The sequence below is a fragment of the Heliangelus exortis genome, chromosome 28, assembly GCF_036169615.1.
Source record: "Heliangelus exortis chromosome 28, bHelExo1.hap1, whole genome shotgun sequence".
In the NCBI taxonomy this organism is placed as follows: Eukaryota; Metazoa; Chordata; class Aves; order Apodiformes; family Trochilidae; genus Heliangelus; species Heliangelus exortis.
In genome coordinates this window covers 2,543,159-2,567,128 of record NC_092449.1, presented here as the reverse complement: position 1 = coordinate 2,567,128, position 23,970 = coordinate 2,543,159, and the positions used below count along the sequence as shown (strand labels likewise).

Here is a 23,970-nt window from a genome sequence, read left to right as displayed (position 1 = left end):
CTGGCACAGGTTGCCTGGAGAGGTGGTGGAAGCCCCATCCCTGGAAGTTTTTAAGGCCAGGCTGGACAGAGCTCTGAGCATCCTGATCTGCTGGGAGGTGTCCCTGCCCATGGCAGGGGGTTGGATCTAGATGATCTTAAAGGTCCCTTCCAATCCTGACAATTCTGTGAACTTTGCCTTTTGCAGTCCTTGTTTCCTAAGAAACCAGCCAAGTGGTGCTGCTTCATGTGGACAGTGAGTCTGACTCTCCTGACTTTTTCCTCCAGCCATTTTTTATTCCATTGCTCAGTGTCAGGAAAAAAACTTCACTGAGAGCAACTCTGCCCCTCCCAGACCAATGAAAAAGGGGACTGAGGTGCAGGTGGACACTGCCAGCCTCCTCTCTGAAGGAAAGGCAGTAGCATGATCTCACCCTTATTAGAGGAGAACCAACCCTGAGATGTGTGTGCAGAGGAAACCCAGCTCCATTGTTTCTGCTGCTCATGGAGCAACTACTTATTTATTTATTTTTATTTGACCTTTTAAAGTAAATACTTCCTTTGGGATTCCTAGGCATGAGGAGTGTTCTATTTATTTTGGTTTTCTTTTCAAAAGAAAGCCTAAATGTCAAGGTAAGGTTGCAAGTTTTTTAAGGCTGTAATATGGACTTTAACCCCCTGTTCCTAGACAGTAACATCTGTAACTTGAGTTTATGATCCTTGTTTCAGGTGCAATCCGTGCAGCATGTGTATCCATCCCAGGTCCAGTATGTGGAAGGAGGAGAAGCTGTTTATACCAATGGAACCATGTAAGAATCTCTTTGTTGGCTGCAGCAGAGCCCTGTTCCCCTCCCTCCTTCCACCCAGCACCACTGCTGGCACTGCCACCCTTAAAAGGAGGAGGAGGAGGGACAATCTTTTCACATTGTGTGTGTGTGGGGGTAGTTTCAGCCAGGCTTCAGCTGGAGGGACTGTTCTCCTGGGAATCCTTCGAGGTCAAAGGGTCTGGTGTTTTCTTCTGCCCAGCCCTGGGAGATGGGGCTGCTTCAGTCACCAGAGCATAACTGCTAAAGGAAGAAGGGGGTTGTCCCAGTTTCACTGAGGCAGAATCACACAATCAATTTTCCACTCAGGAAAGATGCATTTGTGAGGACTGAAGCACCCAAGTCAGTGGGAACAACGTTGATAAGACACTTTGTTTTAGTCAGTGGCCAGCCATGGTATGTGGATTTCCATAGTGACCAAGGTTTTCAGCACTTTGGAGTCAGGCAGGTGCCAGAGCTGGGAGGAGTGAAGGCCAGGGCAGCTTAGAAGTGTTCCATACCAGAAGTGTCACTATAAATTGAACAATTTGCTTGGGATGGCTCCCTTTACTCAATGCTCATCATCCCTGGAGGGTCTGGCTTGTCCTTCTGCCCCCCAGAGCCGTCTGGGGGTGATTGGGGGTGACCATCACACTTTCACTGGAACTGGGTGCTTGCAGTGTGTGGCATCTGGCATCCAGTGTGAGTGCACAGCTCACAACCTCTATATGGGCTGGGTATAACTTTGTGAACTTTCTATTAGCATTAATGTTAGTTTTTTATTCTTGTTTTGTTAAATCTGTTCCCACTTCAACCCACGGATCTCCTTTCCTTTTCCCAGTTCCCCTTCTCGAGTGGGGAAGGGACTCTGGGTGATGGAACAGCTGGTTAGACAAGGACCATGGGGCTTGTAAGGTTTCCTCCTCTCTGCTGTGCCCCTGCCCTCAATCTGCTTCCCTGCCTCCCCTCTGAGATGTCAGCCTCCCCACCAGGGTTGCCTCCAGCAGCTGTGGGGCCAGTGCTGGGCTGAGGGGCTTTGCTGCAGGCTTGGGGTTGATGAACAACTTGAGAAGCTGCGGCTGCCCCATCCCTGGCAGTGTTGAAGGCCCCAGGTTGGATGGGACTCGGAGCACCCTGGGCTGGTGGGAGGTGTCCCTGCCCAAAGGTTAGGGTTGGGACTGAGTGCTCTTTAAGGTCCCTTCCAACCCAAACCATTTCATGATTTGTGATTCTATGAACATCATCAGGACCGACTGTTCCAGGGCTCGCTTCCAACGGAGCAAATCCCGACAGGAGAGCCCAGTTTTATTTTGTTTTTTTTTTTTTCCCCAAGAGGCGACCCCAGATTTCGGAAAACGATTGCCCAGGAGAGGAAATCTCCAAGCTCCTCTCCACCCCCTGACCCTTTTATTCCTTTGACAGACGAGCCACCTACTCCTACAACACCGAAGCTCAGATTTACGCCCCCAGCAGCGCCGCGTCCTATTTCGAACCCCAGGGAGGTGGAGCTCAGGTGACTACAGCGACATCTTCTCCTACAGCCATTCCCTCTCACAACATGGTGGGCATCACCATGGACATTGGGGGAAGTCCGATCCTCTCCGGCTCGGGAGCCTATCTCATTCATGGGGGGATGGAAAACACTAGACATTCTCTGTCACATACTTCACGCTCCTCTCCAGCAACGGTATGTAGTCCTGCAGATGTTGCAGCTCGGGGGCCAGGAATTATTCCAAGGGAACTGAAAAGCCTGCAGAAAAATCAAACTTCCTGGCCTTAGCACTGTGTAGATGTGTGTGTAACACATGCCGAGGCGAGGGAGAGAATAGACACTGGTGTACTGCAGAAATCTTTCAGCAGGGGGTTGGGATGTGTCTCTTGCTGATGGGGCAGAGGCTTCTCAAAATTTCTCAGCAGATCGATGAAATTGTGCAGCTTGGAAAGAAAAGTCTTTTGGTTTGGTTTTTTTCCCCTGAGCAAAGTGTTTTGGCTTTTCAGTTCAAAAGAATTGTCTATATTTATGTTTTCTAACAAGTATAACATCTGAACTTGGGGCTTTGCTTACTCAAAACAAAGAAATACAGAAAGATTTTTTTTTTTACTATGAAGAGACCTGAAAAATTCGTTATTAACACAGTGAATAATTAGCACATAGGGGATGTCAAGCTGATTGTACCACATGCACAGTGATTGAAAAGCCTTTGCATATCTCCTACACCATTGTGTATTCTGTCCATGCCATATGTTACAGAAAATGCATTTTAGGGATAATACTGATCAAAGAGAAATGTTTTAAAGCTGTAATTTTTAATTTTTTTTTTAATTGTGTCTTTCCAAGTGTCAGTTCAGGTGCCAGGTTGCTGGAAGCACAGCTGTACAGCTGTGTGGACCTTGGGGGATGCACCTCCTAACCCAGAACTCTGCAGCTGGGAGCTACCAGGGCTTTTCTCTGGGAATCTCCCAGCCCCTGGGAGCAGCTGCAGCCAGCAGTGCCTTGGAGCTCTGCTCACCTTCCTTTCCAGACTGACTTAGCTGTGTTTATACGTTTGGATGTAAACATAATTACAAATGTAGGTGTAATTCAGAGTATGTGGTCAGATTTTCAAGTGTAAACAGCAGCACCCAGGGAGAAAACCAGGAGCTATTTGCTACTCTTGAAAATCTGGCCAGTTGGGTTGTACTTTTCTTTTCCTACTGAGTTTTAGAATACAGACTTCATCTTTTTTGAATCTTTGTGCTTTGAAAGGTTGCTTCTGGTCATGATAAAAGTGCTCTACCTTAGGAAGAGGTAGGAAAAATGTCCTTAGCTTTGGGTGGAAAATGACAGGGGGCATCTGGAGTAGCTGGGGTTCATTTCTTGTGTGAGAAGTGTCTATGTGTATTTTCACTGCTCATAGTTAAAAACCACCATTGGACCATCCTCTGATTTTTGCTCAAGTTTGTTATTTTGAAGAAAGTAGTTGCTGCACGGGACTGTGTCATGCAAAGCCCAACATGACTTATGTTTGTTTTGGTGTTTAAATTTCCATGGTGATAGGCACAGAGTGTAAAAAGCCTGAGCAGAATATGTGTTAGTAGAAGTGTCCCGTGAACAGATTGAGTTTGTTGCTGTCTATCACATGAGATAAAGCTGTTCAGGAAAGAAAAAATAATTTAGGAAGTGACCTTTATGAAACTGCAAGTGAAGTAAATTCAATCTGTTTCATGTAGGAATGAACTTTCAGAAGGGATTTTAACACAAAATGTCTGTGGCTCTTTTGAAGGGACTCAAGAGGGTGAAGGAGTGAATTGAAGACATCACAGGGATGTCTGTGTGTGGCTTTCAGATCTTTCAGCACAGAACAGGATCAGAGGGGGACAGAGCAGAACCACAACAGCTTTGAATTTCACAGAATAATAGGTGGGCAGCTAGAGGGATGTTTGAGGAGCAATGACTAAATCAAATCAATGGTAGGAACATTCTTTTTCATTGCAATAGACATTGCAATAGACATTGCCTCTGCTTAAGCAGAAGCTAGGAAAAGGTGGTGGCTGGAGCAGTCCTGGCAAACTGTATTTGGGGCAGGATTAAGAGCTTTTTGGAGAGGAAGAGAAGTGCAGTTCATGCAGGTAGAGACAAAGAAGACCCCTTGGAGGGGCAGTGCAAGGGGGATGGATGGCAAAGTGGCCAGCAATGGGGGGGGCTTGGCTACTGAGCTGCAGCTGCAGGGAGCAGAGAAGGGAAAGGGCCTGGAGGGGGTCAGATGCTTAAGCTGGGAGTGAGATCTCAGAAGGGAAAGCAAGGAGAGTGTCTTCAGAGGAGGCTGGGAAAGAAGTAGTGCTTCAGGTAATAGTGTAAAAGCTGCCACTGGAGGTTGAGGGATGTTTGGTAAAGCCCATGTGTACAGTAAAATCAAATCTTCAAATATTTAAAGAAACTCATTCTCTGGATCTGCTGGAATAATGAGCAGCTCCATCAGATGGGCTGGAGCAGCACATGAAGCTGTCCTCAACACCTGTGCCCAGAGAGCAGAATTAATTTTCATATAAACTAAGCTCCCCCAAGAAAGGAAATCCATGAGACCTCCCATAACTGGGTCCTCAGGCCCTTCACACAGGGTTGGTAAAGAGCTTTTAGTCTTTCCCCTGTAATATTTATTTCTGCAGATGTCAAGTGTCCATTTGTGTGGGACACTTACAACACGTCAGGAGTCTGGGAGTGTTTCCACGCTTGTGTAAGAGGAGTTGCTCAACTGGCACCACAGAGCTCCTTGTGCAGAGGAAGGAAATGGTGTCTCCCTCCAGCACTGACTCATTTCCTGAAGGCTGCATCAGCACTCAGGCCTTGGTTCCTCATGGTACATCACAGTGTGCTGAGCAGTTTTCTCAAAACCCACTGACATAAAGTCTGAGGCTGACCCTTTTGTGAATTGGGTGATAGCTCCTTGAGAAGTGCTGCAGAGATGGCACTTTTTGGGTGGAAACCCAGGCCAGGTGCTTGGACAGAGTGTCTTATTCAGCCATGAACCTGGCACAGACTGAGTCTTTGCAAATTGGATGGGGTTTGTTCTGTTCTTCCATCTTGCTGACAGAGCTGGGTTTGTAAATGGTTGCTTCTATCTCAACCTCTGTCTCCACCATGCTATGGGTGTCCCAAACCAGGACAATGGGTCAGGTCCAACTGGAGCCCAGTTGGGAGCTCGTGGGAGAAGGAGGCCATGGCCATGGCAGCTGTGATGCTTTGAGCAGGTGCTTACAGATGAGCACACAACATGCACATTAAATGAGGGCAGATGCTGGAGATAGGTGCTGCCTCCAAGTTCTCCTGGCTGATGTGTGTTGCATTGTCCTGCCTGCACTAACAGCTCACAGATAACAGGGGTTTGAGAACAGCTACTGGAAACAACCAGCAGGTTCAGCTCCTGCCAGTCCCCTAATGTGGGGTTTTTTGTGCCTTGGGTTTGGGGGTTTTGTTTTTTTTTTTTTGCTTCCTCACTTGCAAAAAGTTTGTGCTCAGGGGCACCAGAGCCCTGGGTCCAGCAGCTCTCAATTTAGTGTGTCAGAGATTGCCAAGGGTGCCCCAGCAGCAGAGAGGAGAGGACAAGAAGGGTCTGGGCACAAGGCAGTAGCTCTTTGGAGGGAAGCACAGGGGCTCTGCAGGGGTCAGAATGCTGCACCAGGACTTGTTTGCAGGAACACAGGTAGCAAGGACCAAGATGTGCCAGGCTGTCTCATGGGAAGAAGCTCACATAACTGCAGCCTGACTTCTTCCTTCTGAGTCCTTTTGCCATGTTCTTTGGTAGCAAAGAGCTGTTACATTGCAGTTCAGCACTCTGCTTGTCAGCCCTCTGTGTGCCCCTGTTGTATTTAGTTGCTTTTAGGTTTTTATGAAAATGTTAAAAAGTACCAATAACCAAAGTCATTACTTCAGTGTTTCTTGAAAGACCTGGGTAAAATGCACCTTCTCTGGAGCAAATCTCTGACCTGCTGCAGCGTATCTGCCTGGGGGTGTTTTGGTGTAGGCATGAAGGAGAAAGGAGAAGGAAAATGGTTTTTCTTTTCTAAATGGACAGTGCATTTAGTGGAAGATCAGAAGTCCCCTGGTCTTGTTCTTTCACCCCAACAGGGATTCTGGCTGTGTTGGTTGCTTGCATGCAGTACAGTAATGCCTCTGCAGCTTCATCCCATAAGAACTGTGCCTCATCTGTTTGCCTCTTTTTCACCAGCTTGTTGATATAAAGCATTAATCATTCAAATATTAATAAAGAAATAATAATCCTGGCTGTTGCTAACTATCTGATTTCCTTTCTTTTTTCTTTTTTTCCCTTTTTTTTTTTTTTTTTCCTTGTGCACACTTTCTTTAGCTTGAAATGGCGATTGAAAACCTACAAAAAAATGAAGGGATTACATCACACAAAAGCAGTTTGCTCAACAGCCATGTAAGTTACAATCAGAATTTACAACCTCTTTCCCTCTTCATTAGGAGCATTATTTGTAGCCCTTTGGTGGATTCCACAGCACCACTCACTCCAAGCAGCCCGTGAGCCAACTCTGCTGCCCAAAGCAACCCATTTCCCAAGAAACAAGAATCTGCAAAAACCACCAGGATGTTCATGTTTGTTTATGAGATGCTCTGGATTCTGTTAACTGCCTCTACCCTGTGTTTTATGTATTTCATCTGCCCTGCAATGGAAATTGCTGGCAAATAGATAAATACATTTGAGGGAGTTCACTCCTTTCACTGGAACTGGAAAATAATTTGCAATTCTCCAGCACACACCGGGCATGAATCCTGACAGGAATCCCGTAGCACATCCCAAAACCCTGCTCCTGTCAGTGCCTTTATTCCTCTTTCTGGGCCTCAAGAAGACCATAACTGGTCCCAAGCTATGCTAAATCCATTTGCTAGACCTCTCTCTTCTCACTGTGCCAACAATTGCCCTGCTTTGTGTGACGTTCCCTCTCTTCTACTGGGCCTTCTGCATCGTGGTTTGTGGCTCCCACTTGAAGGTGAGCACACGCTTGTGTGAGGCTTGAAGGGTCTGATTCAAGTCTTGTTGAAGTTCTTGGACTTGCCTTGACTTGGGTGTGTTTTGGATTAGGCTGAAGCATGTTCTGCACTGCCAAATCCCAGTGCACAAAGTGGTATTTCTTTATTCTAACAGATTTCCTTTTGCTTGGTGTTTGGGGGCAGGGCTGTTGGCATCCTCAGGTCCTGCAAAAATAATCTTTGCCTTCCTCACCCAAGAGAAATAGCCTGAAAAAATGACAGGAACTTTAAACCTAAGGCTCTGATTCCCTTAAGTTGATATCAGACTCCAAGCCAGTGCTCAATCCTTATTTCAGTTTCTAGAAAATGAAGGTTCCTTTGTTATAGTTTGGGAAACACAAACCTCAGGCTGGAAGTTCCTGTTGGGAGCATTCTGCCTGCCCCAGGCTGTGGCTGTGGTCACACACCCCTGCTGAGCCCTGGGTGCTGCTGGGCTTTGTCCAAGGGCAATGTTGCTCTGCAGAGTTTTTATTCTGTGTCCCAGTGCAGAGAGGGACGGGGAAGAGCAGGATGGGGTGGTCATGGTGTGGTATTAAAGGACATTTGGGGAAAAAAAAAAAAGGGCAGGAAAAGGGCAGACGAAAGAAAGCAAAAGATAAAAGAGATACCAGCAAGCTGCACAGGATGGAGCTGGGGCCTGATCCAGCCTCTGATCAGATCTCCCCCTCAGGGCAGAAGGGAAGAACTTGATGTCTCTCTTCTCATGCTCACGGTTGACAAAAGGTTTAAGTTCTCTTAAAAATTCTAAAGCAAATAAGCTCCTTCCTGAGCATGTGTGTACACAGCAGCTCTCTGCCTGTCCCTGCTGAAGCTGTCAGCTCCACCTGGAGGAGTAATTCCCTTTGTCAAAGTGCAGAGCATCAGCCAAAGAAACCTCTGGGGCCTTTTTTGCCTCATGGACCTTCTGTGTCCTTGCTCTGCCTTCCCAGGACACCGAGTGATGTTTGTGGACAAGTGGGAATAATGAGGAGGTGATGGGATGAGCAGGAAGCACAGCATGGGGCACAAACAGATCAGACAAGCTCTTCCCAAAGCTGGAGGAAGGTTGATGCTGTTGCCCAGAGAAGTTTTCAGCCCTCAGCTGTTTAACTGCAGAGAGGGACCTGAGCACCCCTGGGAGTGAGCAGGAGGCTGGGCTGGATTTCATCCCAGAATTTCATCCCAGAATGAGATTTAGGTTGGACATTAGAAAGAATTTCTTTACCGAGAGGGTGCTCAGCCATTGGAATGGGCTGCCCAGGGAAGGGGTGGATTCTCCATCCCTGGAGATATTTCAAAAGAGCCTGGATGTGGCACTCAGTGCCATGGGCTGGGAACCACGGGGGGAGTGGAGCAAGGGTTGGACTTGATGAGCTCTGAGGTCCCTTCCAACCCAGCCAATTCTAGGATTCTATGATTCTATGAATAGTTCAGGTGGGAAGGGACCTTTAGAACCCATCTAGTCCAACCCTCTGCCATGGGCAGGGACATCTTCAATGAGATCAGGGTGCTCAGAGCCCTGTCCAACCTGACCTCAAATGGTTCCAAGGGTGGGGAATCCACCACCTGGGGACAGGAGACTTCCAGAGGTTGCTCCCAACCACAGGGTGTGGGGCAGCCTGGCCAGCACTGAGCCTCCCTGCACAATATTGGGTGTGATTTGTCAAGGCTGAAAGTAAAATACAAGCACAGGTAGCCAAGGAAGCTGGGGGAAAAACTAAGGCAAGCACTCTTAGTTGTGACTTAATTGCTTTTCCTTTAATGGTTGCAGAGTTTTTCATTAAGTGTTCTGTCCCTCATTTTAACTTTCACATTTGCAAATCTGTAAATTCTCAGGATAATGGTTTGGGTTTTTGCTGTCAGCAGGTGTTTCATGCCAGGAGTCTTTGGTTGGTTGTTGGTTTTTTTTTTTTTTTTAAAAAAAAAAACAACCCTAAAGGTTTTTACATAATGCTGTTTAAACAAAGTGAATGTGAAATGGAGCCATGCTTGATAACTTAATTTAGCATCAAAAACTCTCCGAGAGGTTATTTAAGTGCACTTGAAAGATCAAATCTGGGAGCCTAAGCTAATGTTAATGCCCCAGTGACACATGATGTTTCTAATGAAATCATGTCAATCTCTGGCTGTTACTGAGAAAGCTGCTCACAAGTGCACTCCAGAGCCTCTGGGTCAGAGGATTACTTCTTTGCCAATTATGAGCTTGCAGATGATGCAAAGAAATGGGAGAAAAGTCACTACCCAAGAGCCTAAAGTATGTAAGGAAGGAGTTGGCTGCTAGGACTTGCCTAAAGTCCTGCTGCTTCTCCATGGCACTCATAGGAGAAAGGGTAAAATCTATTTTTTTCCTCACTGCCTGTAAAAGAAAACAGACAAAAAAAACCCCAAACAGACAAAAAAACTCCAATATAATCCCCTCCAAAACCCCACTGTGGGTGAGTGGCTCTTAGGTAGGTGCTGAAGGAGTTTTTGCTATGAGGAAAAGCTCTTCCCCCAGCTTGTGTTTAGGTGGAGACACCTAAAATGGGGCTGAACAGAGAAGTAAGAAACCTGCTAAAGATCAGAATTTTTGACCAGGGGAGGGGACCTCATGAGGGCAAGGAGGGAGATTCTGGAGCTTGTGCCCACCTGTATGAATGGCTCCAGGCTTAACTTTGACCAGAGCTGAAAGGCACTTCTAGAAAAGAGACTTTTCAAGAAAATTTATAAGTTTTGATGAAAGTTGGGGTTGAATAGGGAACTCCTTATGCTCAGCAGGCACTTGGGTGATCCCCAGGGAACCTGCTCCTTTGGTGCCAGGTAAAAACACCTGAAATATGAGCCACGAACCATTTTCTTTTTCATAGAAAGTGCCCAGAAGAAAAATTAAACACACCTCAATGAAGTGAGGTGTCAGGGATGTCATTGCATCTTTCAGGTTGGATTTTATTTGGTTTTGATATAAAACCTCAAGTGATCTAGTGGTAAATTGGGAGCCCAAAGATTCATCAAGAGAAAACAGTAGGAAGGAGCCAGATCCTGGAGTATGAATGGAGAGGACTTAAGCATGGGCCAAGTTGTGCATCCATGTGCATGGGAAAATCTCAGTGATTTCTGGACCAAGTTTGGGCTTGATGTGTGCTAGGACTCTGTGTTGGAAGGAGCTGATGTGGGTGATATTTTGACATCCATAACCTGAGTGTTTTGAGTTGCTCTGTTGTGAATGCAGCTGCTTCTGGTGGAGCTGCTGGTGCCCCTGGTGCAAGAGGGATGGAGGTCTGGATGGAGAGAGGAGTCTTGAAAATGTGAATCCCAAATGTCTCTATTGACAATGAAAGAGGTCTTCCCAAAGCTATGGATTTTAATCCAGTTGTACTTATAATTCCTATGAAAATACATTTAACAGAACTACTTTTATTGATGCTGAAGTCATTTAGCTGGTTAAAGGAGACTGGAGATTTTGTCTTTTTGCATTTTAAGTCCTGTGTGACAGGCCTGCCCTTTCAGTCTGACCAGTTATACATAATTGATACCTAATTACAAACTTTAATCAACAGAAATGTCAGAACTGCAGGCAGTAAATTTCAAAAAGTAGATGGAACCCCTCAGATTTTTAAGGTTGCTTTGGTAACCATGAGTTTTATTGTTAAGTGAGATGCCAATTTTCAAATAACACAAGATTTTGCAGCATCCTTATTCCTTTAGGGCAGTATCTTAATAACTTCATTCTTGGAAAACACAAGTTTTTACAGCTTAATTTTGGCTCTGCAGGAGTTAATCTGAATCGAGAGTGGACGCTGAGATGGCACTCAGATGATGTTTTAATACTTGCAAAATCTGAAAGCATTTTTGCTGGGTTCTTAGCTTTGGGCTGGGTGTTCTTTCACTTTTATAATAATGTAACTGCCTTAAGTTATATAAAATAACTTAAAGAAATTAACTCCCCAGCACTAAGTTCTCTCACAGTCTCATGTCAGATGAGCTCTCCTGACATTTAAGCATCAGCATTGTTTGACGCAGCCCGTTCCAGCCCTCTTTGGACTTTCATGGGTTTTTCACTTCTTTGTGTTTTCCCTACATAAAGCTCCAGTGGTTGTTGGACAACTATGAGACAGCAGAAGGTGTCAGCCTCCCCAGGAGCTCCCTCTACAACCATTACCTGAGGCACTGCCAGGAGCACAAACTGGACCCGGTGAACGCCGCGTCCTTCGGGAAACTGATCCGCTCGGTGTTCATGGGGCTGAGGACTCGTCGCCTGGGAACCAGGTGGGTATGAAGCTACTTTTTTAAAACCAAACCCTTCTACAAGTCCAGAGGAAGGTGTCCTGCAGTCCAGAGGAGGTCGTGAAGAGGATCTGAGGGCTGGAGCAGCTCTCCTGTGAAGACAGGTTGAGAAAGTTCAGCCTAGAGAAGAGGAAGCAGCAGGGAGACCTTAGAGCACATTCCAGTTCCTAAAGGGGCTCCAGGAAAGATGAGGAAGGGCTTTGGATAAGGGCCTGGAGAGATGGGATGAAGGAGAATGGTTTCAAACTGGAAGAGGGGAGATTGAGATGAAATATTGGAAAGAAATTCTTTGGTGTGAGGGTGCTGAGCCCCAGGTTGCCCAGAGAAGCTGTGGCTGCCCCATCCCTGGCAGTGTTGAAGGCCCCAGGTTGGATGGGGCTTGGAGCACCCTGGGCTGTGGGAGGTGTCCCTGCCCATGGCAGGGGGTTGTAAAACTGGATGGGATGAGCTTTAGGGTCCCTTCTAACCCACCCCACTCTATGGTTCTATGATAAAACTTCTCTCAGACGTGCTGAGAACCCACTGAGCACTGCTTAGCAGGTACAAGATTCTGAGATCTACAGAAACCATGGTCTGGTGGGGAAAACAAATTTGCTGTTCTGAGGCACAGAAGTAATTTCCATGTTCTGTCAGGCAAAACTGCTTTCTCCCCATGAATCAGTGGAGTGAGAGGCTTGACAGTGCAGCCAGTTCCAGGCTCCTGGTCTCTGGTGACAGCACCTTGTCCAGTTACATGGCAATATTTGGTCTCAGTTGATTTCCTAAAGAGTTTAAGAATATTTTCTTTGAATTTAGGCTGCTTCTCATTCCATTAGCATCTAAAAAAAAAAATGAGATGAAGTAACTTGTCTTCACAATTGCTGCTGTCTGCTGCAGGGTCCAAAATTCTGAGGCAGTGAAACAGTTTCTCCCTCTGGGTCCAGTAGAATTCCTCCAGCACAGATAAGAGCAGAACCTGCACCCATGTCTGATGCAGACAAGTTGTACAGATGTAAATGCCTTAATTCCACATTCCCCAAGCAGCAGACTGAGCCTTGTGACAGGTTTTTTTTTCTTTTAAAACATCAAAAAATCCTTATCATGTTCCAACAAAAGTAAGGAAGTAGACTTGTTGTAATTACATTAGATCCTTCAAGGGGGCATCCAAAGCATGCACACAGCTTGCACAGCTGAGTTTGCATTTTATCCCAGCTTCTAATTGAAAAAGGAAAGGAAAGGAAAGGAAAGGAAAGGAAAGGAAAGGAAAGGAAAGGAAAGGAAAGGAAAGGAAAGGAAAGGAAAGGAAAGGAAAGGAAAGGAAAGGAAAGGAAAGGAAAGGAAAGGAAAGGAAAGGAAAGGAAAGGAAAGGAAAGGAAAGGAAAGGAAAACTAACTAATGCAGTAGAGAAACAGTTGAATAAAATTAAAGCTTAGATATTTAGACTTTGAAACAAGAACAAAACCAGATATGTCCAGGGTATTTCATAGCTGGAATGTGAAGGCTACAGTCACAGGAAGAGCAGAGGAGAGTTTGTATTTCTGTACAATGGTTCCTGTGCAGGAGCTCAGAAATAATTTCTTTAGAGAGGGGAAGTTCTTGAATCTCAGTAAGGACTAATGGGGAAAAAAAAAAATCCAAAACCCCCACTTAACTCCAAATGTGGGAAGGATATAGTAAACCTCAATAAATATGGAAATAGCTGTCCACCATTGTTTTCTTATCCATTCCTTTGATTATAGATGCAGCTATTATTTAATTTCCAGGCACTTCAAATCCCTTGGGGTATGGCCAAGGAATGCTTCATACATGAGCACTGAGGGGGTGTGAAGCCCTGTGGCACAAGGACACAGGGAATGATTCCACCATCCCCTTGCAAAGAGAAAACTCCCCCAACAAGGAACAGAGGGCTAATGCTTTGACAAATATTCCTCTCTTAAATTTCTCTATGTAATTTTCCTGTGGGAAGCACCACTGGATTTCAGGTGCCTTCAGACCAAGTGATTTGGTCACCTACAAGAAAGCTGGGGGAGGGCTTTTGGCACAGGTGTGTAGTGAGAGGACAAGAGGAAATAGTTTTGAACTTGAGGAGAGGAGATTTATGTTGGACATTAGGAAGAAATTCTTTAATTTGAGGCTGGTGAGACACTGGAGCAGTTTGTCCAAGGAAGTTGTGGCTGCCCCATCCCTGGCAGTGTCACAGCCCAGGTTGGTTGGGTTGGTGGGAGGTGTCCCTGCCCATGCAGAGGGTTGGAACTGGATGGGTTTTAAGGTCCCTTCCAACCCAAACCATTCTGATTCTATGAATTTGAAGCATCCCCAGTAAGAGGAGAGCTCTGGAGACCCAGTGCAGCTCCCTGGGCTCTGTCTCCTCTCCCACTGAGGACTCAGCTAATGCCAAGTTGGACCTGCTGTCCCTCATGGCTGCAGAATTGTCCTTCTCACTTCCAAAGCAGACACTTGGGGATTGAAAAATGCCAGTTTGGTGGAAAAACTTCAGCTGAGACATCTGTCTAACGTGATGGAAAGACATTCTTCTAAGGAGCAGCACAGCAGCTTAACTGACCAGTAAAGGAAAATTAATTGCAGCCTCTTTTGCTTGCAGAAAGCTCTCAGTTTTTACAAAAACTACAAAAATGAGCAACTCCAAGAACAAAGCCACATGAAAGTTGTGTGAAAGTTGCTGTGAAAGTGCTGGCCACAGAAAGACATTTTTCATATCCTAGTTGCCCATTCAGCCAGGCTTGTTTTATCCAAGTCTGGATAAAGATGGAAGCTTTTTTTTTTTTTAGTAGAAAACCCAAATCCTTAAACCCTAATCAAATAGCAAAGTGTCCCCTGAGGTCTTGCTGTCATTCTCTTTAATAACACTTTGTATCCTAACACTTGTCTCTTCTTCTCCAGTTACCATGGGTTACTTGGAACAAACCTTGCTGGGTTTTTCAACGGGGATGTCACTGAACTTGGTGACACTTGGTTTTACAATTCCACAGGGATGATGCCATTAGTTCATTAGTTCAGCCAAACAGCTCTTGGCAGCAAAGGGACCTGTGCCTCGAGGAGCAGGGTGTAGGATCCAACCAAGCCTAGGAGGAAATTGCAGGGCTGGGATGTCCCTTCCTTTGAGTGTCTTGCACTGAGGGATTTCAACACTGATAATTCCAGGGGGAACTCCAAATATCATTATTATGGCATCCGACTCAAACCAGAGTCTCCACTGAACCGGCTGCAGGAGGACACCCAGTACATGGCCATGAGGCAGCAGCCCATCCACCAGAAGCAGAGGTAGGTGTGTTCCTGGAGCTTGCTGGTGGTGCCCCTGCTGCTGCTCTGGGTGAGGGGTCTTTCCCAAAAAAACCCTCCAGACCCCACCTTGGGACTTGGCTTTGCTTGGGAGCAAAGGGAGCTCGTGGGGACAATGCCTGGGGACAACCCAAGTGCTACTGAAGTGCCAGAGCTGAGCTGGGGAGGAGGGAGGGAGCTGCAAGTCAGTGGCCACTCTGAGGAGTGGAAGGCCCCAAACCCATTCCTGGTGGGTGCTCCATCCCTGAAACCATCTAAGGTCAGGTGGGATGGGGTTCTGAGCAAGATATCCCTTGTCATTGGAGGAGGGGGTGGATTAGGTGACCTTTAAAGGTCTCTTCCCACCCCAAACACAGGCAATCCATGAAGAAATGTTTGTGCTCTTCTCTTTGCCCAGAGCTCAATGCTGCTCCCAACACTGCCACCCTCTGTCCCCCTTTCCAGAGCATCCCTGGAGTTGTTTGTGCCAAATCAGTGTAAAAATCTGGGGGGGGGTTGTGTTGTGCTTAGGTGGGTTTGGGGTTTTGTTTGGGGGGTTTTTGGTGTGTGTGTGTGTTCAAGAGTACAAGTTAAATAGTGCTTGTGTTATGTGTCTGAGAAATTTTGAGCATCAAACACAACAGGCAAAGGAATTTGGAATTGTCTCCTGGAAGCAGACACTTCTGGTTCTTGCTGGAAGGAGTAGAAGAACTTAATTTTTCAGCTCCCACACAAAATAAAAGCAAAAGTCAGCTCCCAAGACAGAGTCTGCTTGGGCACCCGCTCCACCTCCACATCTCATTTTGGGTTTTTTTTTGGGGCCAACTCCTTAACCCCTTTAATTCTTGGGCAGCACTTTTCAAAAGGAGGTTTTCACTTACAATAAGTGGTGTAAATGGTCAGCCCTCCAAACACTGACCTGGGCTCTAACCTCACGTGTGACACACACACCAAAATCTGCCATAACATCTCCAGCTTTGCTTGTGCCTGTGTAAATAAATCCCAATCCCAATTTAGGTACAGACCAGTGCAGAAGATGGATGGCATGGCAGAGAGTGGCTCCAACAGCAACCTGCACACCACCCCAGAGCAATCAGTTGCTGCTCAAAGTCAACACCATCAGCAATTCATAGGTGAGGAGACTGCTCTAGGGGGTTGGGATCTTTGAGCTGTGAGAAGGAGGTGCCTTGGGCAGTGGAAAAATGGCACAGGTTGCCCAGGGAGGTGGTTGGGGCCTCATCTGGTGATGTTCAAGGTAAGGATCTAGTTGAGGGGGTCCCTGCTTCCTGCAGGGGTTTGGACTGGGTGACCTTTAGAAGTCCCTTCCAACCCAAATTATTCTGTGATTCCATGGTAGTTACTCTATGTAATATATATTCTAATAGCTCTTGTACATGATATATAGTGTATATTCATATATTTAAACAATAGCATACATATTTTTAAATATACTATGTATTTATTTATATATACTATTAGTTTCTATTCTAATAAGCTCATGTAACATCACACTTTCAGAGTTTATTTGCTAACTCCCATTCCCCCAGGAAGCCTTTTTCCTTGTGCCATCAGGTCTGTTGAGAAGGATTTGGGCTCCTGCAGCCAGAGGCAGAGATTGTCTTCCTTGGCAAGTATGGAAAATGTGTCTGACTGACTTCCTCCTTGGGAGACAGACTCTCTGGCTTGGCTGGTTGGGGATCTCCATCATTTTACCAGCTCAGAACCTTCTCTGAAATGCAATTGCTCCTGAGCTGGCTGTTACCCAATAATATCTTCCACTGGAGCCTCAAAATACCCAAGAGACTTTTTTCAGGCTTTGGAGAAAACCTAATGGGAAACGTGGTAGGCAAGGGCAGTGTTTTCTTATTGCTTTTATTTCAGAGAGAAAGAAAACATTTTCTTTTCCACACTAAATCAAATGGGCTGCAGTTTTCACTTTTTGCCCAGTGTAGCAGCAAAAATGGAGAAAATTCTAGATTACTGCTCTCATGGCTCCTGTTTCAGCCCATTTGAAACACGACCAAGCCACCAGCTCCTGATTCACCAGCTCCCTCAATTTTTTCCCCAGATGTAACCCACGTCTTTCCTGAGTTCCCAGCCCCTGATCTGGGCAATGTCCTCTTACAAGAAGGAGTCACCATGAATGATGTGAAAACTCTGCAGCTTCTCTACAGGCGACACTGCGAGGTGACTGCTTTCAAGATTTTTTAAATTGATTTATTAATTGATGTGGGATGTAATTCATATGCTGGTCTCCTATCCTGCTTTTAGGAAAAACTCAAATATCAGAGGAAATGTCTGATCTGCCAAGTATTACAGCTCAACTATTGCACTTTGTGCTATTTTTTCATCACGGGACCTCTTTTATGTTGATCATTAAACCTATGCCCTTTCCATTGTTTTTCTCATGAATTATTTAATCTAACATGAATTTTATGCTTACACTGTGGGAGGAGATGCTTGCAGAGCAGCTAATGAGTTGTCTTCTTTGTTGTCAGGCAACTTTGGATGTTGTAATGAATCTTCAGTTTCATTATATTGAGAAACTCTGGCAATCCTTCTGGAATCCTAAAACCCCACCTGGTGATGGCTCAGCTGCCCTGCCATCCAGGTATGGTGCAGGGCTTGAAATCTTCCTAAATGCTCTGTTGTTTCACTGGTATCTTCTCTTTTAAAGTTGCATGCAAAGTTTTCAGCTTCATTAAGCATTTTTGAAGGCTTTGTAGGACTTGAAAGTATTTACTTCCCTGCAGAATCCTTTACAGAGAGTCTCAGAAGTGGTTAATAGTGTGGTGAGCACCCAAAGTTTGTACCTCAGAGGAAAACATCTGCTGAGATTCCCTCCATCTGTCTGCTTTGTAATGAGTGCTAATCCAGAATGCAAGGATCATTTGGATGGATGAGAAGGGAATGATACTTTTGTGGATGATCAGCAGGAGCAGACTAATGATTCCATGTCATTAAGTGTCAGGCCTGAGTGACACCTCAGCCTCTGAGCTTTTAATGACATCTGGACAGATTCATTTGGGTGGCTCACCAAATCTTGAGGCTATTAAAATCTTGAGGTGCCTCAAGTTTTGAGGCAGATAATGGCAAACAAAGCTGCTCTGATCTCTGTTCTCCTGCCTGCCTCCTTGTTATTGCCTTTTTTTTTTTTTTTTTTTTTTATCCTTTGTGCATTGGCAGTCTGCTGCCAAGAGACAGGGGAATGGAAATAAGTGAAACCAGAGGAAACTGAAAAGGTGAAAGGTTCTCATTAAAATTTGTCATAAAAGTCTGTGTTGTCCACTTCTGCTGATTGGGTAACAACTTCTGATCCTGACATTTTATATCTGGGGGAAAATTGGTAAAAATTAGCATCATAAGCAAATACCCCCATAGTAATCTGCAGAATATTGCCCTGATGTCCTCAGTAGATGTCACCCACTGGGTATTTTCCTGCAAAGAACTCCTGTAGTTTTGTGTGATTGTTTCAAAACCTCTTTTACTTAAAGCTCTATCTCCAAGGCATATTGCAGCATTCCCAGAGCTGTGCTGGCTTCAACTGGGCTCACTGGATCCTGGAGGCAAGGTTTCTGGGGGGCTCTGTCTGATAAACCACTGCTGATAAACCAGAAGGGAACTGAAGCACTCCTTCCCCCTGCTTTTTATAGATGCAAATATAACCCCAAAGTATTATCAAAGTGGCAAACTCTTTGAAAGCATGATCAGATGCAGAATAAACCCAAAACTTCAGGTACCTGATGGCCAGTTTTCTCCATGTGAATATTCTAGGAATGGGCCTGTGGAGTTCATTCACTAAAACTGCTCAGGCAGAGGCTACAAGAACACCTTTAATGCAGGACTGAGGCTTGGCTTTAATGGTTTGGGAGTCATGTACTGGGAAAGTCCCCTGCAAATTCCCAGTGCAGCATCTTTGTAGCTCTGCTTTGATGCTCTGGTGTTACTTTTAGGCTTGAGGGTTCTCTAATTGCTGTATAACCAAATACCTTATGCCTTAATCATGCAGAAGAAGTTTCCATGTGTCTGTAAAATGAAAATAATGCAATAACTGACCTCATGCAGTTAGAGACCATGTCCTCTGTTCTCAAAACAGCAAATCTTTTTCCTTCTGAAAACATCCATCATCTGAAGGTGTTGAACACCTCAAAACATTTGTAGGATCTATCAGTACCTGGGAATCTGCTTCACCAACCTGTGCTGCAAATGTTTGTCCCAACTGCTACAGCTGAGGAGGTTCGGAGCAGAGAGGAGAGGTTTGAAGGTTTTGGAAACAACCAGATCTGTAGGGAGGGACCAGCTACACCTTTCCTTGCTGTTCTGAAGTGCAATTCCCACATGCAGCCTGAGCAGGAGTGTGGGAAAGGCAGCTGAGGCTGCAGAAGTAGAGGCAGGTGGGCAGGCAAGCACCCAGAGAGGTGGATTTGAGAGACCCCATGGACTTGCAGGGTCAGACAAGGCTTGTACAAATGATCAGTCATTCCCTTTTGAAAGAAATAGGAATTTTTTTTTTCTTTCTGCTGCAAACTGGGGTTAGAAATCAAGACAAAGGGCGAATGCACCAAATGCAAACCTGCTGCTAACTCTGCCTCCCTCTTCCTCCTCCCACAGTGAAGAGGAGCATGAGGGGACCCTCCCAAAGGACAAGCTGATTGCTCTCTGCAAGTATGAACCTGTCCTCAAGTGGATGAGAAGCTGTGATCACATCTTGTACCAGGCCCTGGTGGAGATTCTCATCCCAGACGTGCTCAGACCGGTGCCCAGTGAGTATCCCACAGCCTGGGCTGGGGGACTGGGGTGATCCCAATTCCTGCTCCTTGCTGGGCTGAGTCACAGGATGAGCCTGAGGGATCTGTGACTCACTCAGTCTGGCTGCCACTTGCCCCAAAGGTTTCCCTTGTGAAAGCTGATTTGGAGGGTTTTGTTTTGAATACAAGTTCAAACATTATGGCAGCAGCAATATTCCTCCTGCTCTCTGTCCAGGGGACTTTCTGGCCCCTGAAAATTCCCATGCCTTGAAAAACTGAGTTTCTTGCATATCACATCTCATTCCTTTGGCTGGGAGGGAAGGTAAAAGCCTAAGCTTAATGCACAGATAATCCTGCTGAGATGTCTCCTTGGGGACAGTGTGTTTACACAGGACCATCCTGTCCCTTACTGCACCTCCTGGAAATTTGAGGTCAACTTTCATTTGGGAGATTAGTGATGGGATATTGAGGATTTTCTCTCTGATCTGGCTCCTCAGTGACACTTGTGTGTCAGTGTCCCTGGGCACTCAGCTCAGCCATGGACTGAGTGGGCCTGCTGAGCTGCTGTTGTCAGTCTGTGTGCCATGCCACGTGGGGGCCTTTAAAAAGCATATTTGAACAGCTGGAAAATGCTCAGAAAGACCAGGAGTAAGAAAAGGGTAAGGAAGAATTAAAAAATAAGAAGTATTGAGTGGAAGGAAAGAAAGTAAGAATGGGAAAAAAAAATAATAAGGGTAAGAAGAAGAAAAAATTCATTAACAACATCAGAGAATAAGAAAAGTTTGAGTGCATCTCCAGACCCAGCTGATTTCCTTGCTGCCAGATGGAGATGACAGCTACAGGAGACAGAGGCTGTGCTTTCCCCAGCAGTCCCAGGCTTGGAAGTGGTATCCAAAGGTGGTAGGGAGCAACCTTTCTAACTCTGCAGGCCTCTTTGCAGGCACACTCACCCAGGCAATCCGGAATTTTGCCAAGAGTCTGGAAGGGTGGCTGATGAATGCAATGAGTGAATTCCCCCCCCAGATTGTCCAGACCAAGGTAAGCAGGGGGTGGGTCAGGGGAATGACCCCTCTGTGTGTCTGGGTCTGTGCTGCAGTTTTTCCATAGGGACTGGAAATTGTGGCAGGGGTTTGACTGAGTGTGCTCCAGGCTAATGAATAATTATAAACCAAAATCAGCAAGGAGTGGAAGGAAGGGGAGGGCAGTTCCTTTGTACCAGAATCCATTGAGTCATTCCCATGTCCTGAAATGGCAGATAAAGCTTTCTGGAAGAAAATAATCTGCACTGGGATGAATCTGTCCTGCTAGAAAGCACAGGGCTGAATGGCAGGGGCTGAATGGCATTGGAGAGATTGACCCTGAGGCTTCTGCTGCCTGTGTCCTAAAGCCATGGATTTTGGCAGCTTCTCCTCACCTTGCTGCTCTCTGCTGGGCCCTTCTCTACAACAAGGACATTGAGGGGCTGGAAAGTGTCCAGAGAAGGGAATGGAGCTGGGGAAGGGGCTGGAGCAGAAGTCTGCCCAGGAGCAGCTGAGGGCCCTGGGGGTGCTGATCCTGGAGCAGAGGAGGCTGAGGGGAGAGCTTCTGGCTCTCTGCAACCCCCTGAGAGGAGGTTGGAGCCAGGGGGGGTCGGGCTCTGCTCCCAAGGAACAAGGGATGGGACAAGAGGAAACAGCCCCAAATTGTGCCAGAGGAGGCACAAGGAGGTTCAAGATTAGAAGAAACTTCTTCCCTGGAAGGGTCATTAAGCACTGGCCCAGGGCAGTGGTTGAATCCCCATCCCAGGAGGGGTTTCCAAGCCATGTAGGTGTGATGCTGAGGGACAGGGTTAGCACTGGACTTGGTAGAGTTGGGTTAATGGTTGGACTGAATGATCTGAAAGGGCTTTTCCAAACTGAATGATTCTGTGATTATGAGTGTGAAAACCTTTAAAGAAAAGAAATGCAGAGGCTGGGTTGCAAGATGCAGTAGATGCTGCAGAAATGCTATTCTGGAGCTTTGGTGTGTGCTGGGGGGGGCTCTGGCTGATGTGCTGGAGCTGGGCATTGGGAGGTGTTGGCTCTGCAGCCCGTGGCCTCCTGCTCTCTTGCAGGTGGGGGTGGTGAGTGCCTTTGCACAGACCCTGAGGAGGTACACATCCCTCAACCACCTGGCTCAGGCTGCCCGTGCAGTGCTGCAGAACACTTCCCAGATCAACCAGATGCTCAGTGATCTCAACAGGGTCGACTTTGCCAACGTTCAGGTAACTTCTGGCACCTTTTCTTCTGTCGTGTTGTCTGGAGCTGGGGCTCTGTAATGAGGTTTTTTTTTCTGCTGCGTCTTATTTCCAGCACTAAAAAGCAATTCCATGAATAACTTCATGGTTTGGGTGTTACTTTTCCAGCTATGTCTGCCATCTTCCTGCAAACAGCAGAGAAGGTACCAAGGAGCTGCTGAAAGACCTCCAGTCATTTAGTTTTAATAATAATATTGTACTGGGGTCTGGAGGGGTTAGAAGAGACACGGTTCAGAGCTGCTTTGGAGTCCTCCTCTGCTAGAAATGAACTTGAATTCCTCAGTTGAGATGCATCAACCATGCAGGCTTGGCATGAGTAACTGTGAACCCTTCTTCCTGAGCAGGAGCAAGCCTCGTGGGTGTGCCAGTGTGAGGAGGGAATGGTCCAGAAGCTGGAGCAGGATTTCAAGCTCACCCTGCAGCAGCAGAGCTCTCTGGACCAGTGGGCTAGTTGGCTGGATAATGTTGTTACCCAAGTCCTGAAGCATCACGAGGGCAGTCCCAGCTTCCCCAAGGCAGCCAGGCAGTTCCTGTTGAAGTGGTCTTTCTATAGGTAAATTTTCTTTCTCATTTTGGAGATGTTTCTGCTCAGGGCATGTACATAGTTCCTTGAAAAGCCAAGACCAAGTTCTGCACTCTCATGCAACTCTGGGCAACTCCCTGGTACAGATGGGAGTCTTCTGTTACCTGTCTCCTTTTGGGATGGGGGTGGATTACTCCATCACCTAATTTCTTAAAAGAAATTACTCTTGGCTTAGAGGTAGGAAGAGAGCACCATGTCCTGAAAGGTCAAGAATTCACATCAGTGAATTACTCCATCACCTAATTTCTTAAAAGAAATTACTCTTGGCTTAGAGGTAGAAAGAGAGCACCGTGTTCTGGAAAGGTCAAGAATTCACATCAGCCATGACACAAGTGTAAAGCACTGCCCAAATATTTTGCTTCCCCCCCATTTTCCAGCTCCATGGTGATCCGGGACCTCACCCTGCGCAGTGCTGCCAGCTTTGGGTCCTTCCACCTGATCCGACTGCTCTATGATGAGTACATGTTCTACCTGGTGGAGCATCGTGTTGCCCAGGCAACGGGGGAGACGCCGATCGCAGTCATGGGAGAGGTGAGAGTTGTTTATTCCCCAGAAACCACACAGCACTTCAGGAGACTCGAGTGGTTCCCAACCCGCCCTGGGTCCTGCACATGTTTTTATAACTGGCTTTGCTGAATTATACTGAATTTTTGGAGTGCCTGGCACAAGGAGCCATCTCCTTTGCCCCTGTGCTCAGCTCTGGGGAGGCCACAGCTTGAGTCCTGTGTCCAGTTCTGGGCCCCTCAGCTCAGGAAGGAGATTGAGGTGCTGGAGCAGGTCCAGAGAAGAGCAAGGAGGCTGGGAAGGGATCCAGCACAAGTCCTGTGAGGAAGGGCTGAGGGAGCTGGGGGTGTTGAGGCTGGAGAAGAGGAGGCTCAGGGGAGACCTCATCACTCTCTCCAACTCCCTGAAAGGAGGTTGGAGCCAGGGGGGGGTTGGGCTCTTTTCCCAGGCAACTCTCAGCAAGACAAGAGGGCACAAGAGGTCTCAAGTTGTGCCAGGGGAGGTTTAGGTTGGACATGAGAAAGAATTTCTTTCTGGAGAGGGTGATCAGGCATTGGAATGGGCTGCCCAGGGAAGGGGTGGATTCTCCATCCCTGGAGATATTTCAAAAGAGCCTGGATGTGGCACTCAGTGCCATGGGCTGGGAACCACGGGGGGAGTGGAGCAAGGGTTGGACTTGATGAGCTCTGAGGTCCCTTCCAACCCAGCCCATTCTAGGATTCTATGATTCTATGATTCCTTGAGCAGCCCTGACTTTGGGGGTCCCAGCAGGGCAAAGCCCCATCAAACATAAAAACTAAACCAAGACAAAAAAAAGGTCCAAAAGTTCCCTTCCTTGAAGTTCACTTCAGCTCAGTGAACTCCTGGAGGCCCCTGCAAGCTCCAGAGGAACATGCACTGTCAGCCACTCTCTGGTTTTGACTTGAAGAAGAGAAATGATGGGTTGGTTGTGATGGGGGGATGGATTGGGCTTTGGTTTTTTTTAATAAATCCAACAGTAAATCTGATGCCAGGCTTGCAGGCAGGTCCTGTCCTGCCAGGCTGAAGCCA

At 46.6% G+C, this 23,970-nt stretch overlaps 1 protein-coding gene and 1 long non-coding RNA gene across 12 annotated transcripts in view; one reads left to right on the top strand and one right to left on the bottom strand.

Annotated features, from left to right (window-relative positions):
• Positions 1-23,970, top strand: part of RFX2 (regulatory factor X2) — a 66,997-nt gene that overhangs the window by 40,369 nt on the left and 2,658 nt on the right. For 5 of the 11 annotated variants that reach the window (XM_071728206.1, XM_071728199.1, XM_071728201.1 and 2 more), the window contains 13 exons: positions 708-787; positions 2,204-2,468; positions 6,625-6,699; positions 11,353-11,534; positions 14,694-14,813; positions 15,828-15,943; positions 16,879-16,997; positions 17,309-17,421; positions 19,422-19,573; positions 20,499-20,596; positions 21,651-21,800; positions 22,178-22,386; positions 22,794-22,947. In XM_071728206.1, coding sequence (XP_071584307.1) covers positions 708-787; positions 2,204-2,468; positions 6,625-6,699; positions 11,353-11,534; positions 14,694-14,813; positions 15,828-15,943; positions 16,879-16,997; positions 17,309-17,421; positions 19,422-19,573; positions 20,499-20,596; positions 21,651-21,800; positions 22,178-22,386; positions 22,794-22,947 — 1,833 coding nt within the window. The remainder of the gene's footprint in view (positions 1-707; positions 788-2,203; positions 2,469-6,624; positions 6,700-11,352; positions 11,535-14,693; positions 14,814-15,827; positions 15,944-16,878; positions 16,998-17,308; positions 17,422-19,421; positions 19,574-20,498; positions 20,597-21,650; positions 21,801-22,177; positions 22,387-22,793; positions 22,948-23,970) is intronic. The other 6 variants (XM_071728208.1, XM_071728203.1, XM_071728205.1 and 3 more) reach the window with 3 other exon arrangements.
• LOC139788318 (uncharacterized) lies at positions 21,998-22,567 on the bottom strand. The gene is made up of 2 exons (XR_011722839.1): positions 22,521-22,567; positions 21,998-22,441 (listed from the first exon to the last, which is right to left on the bottom strand). It is a non-coding gene; the product is annotated as an uncharacterized lncRNA (long non-coding RNA).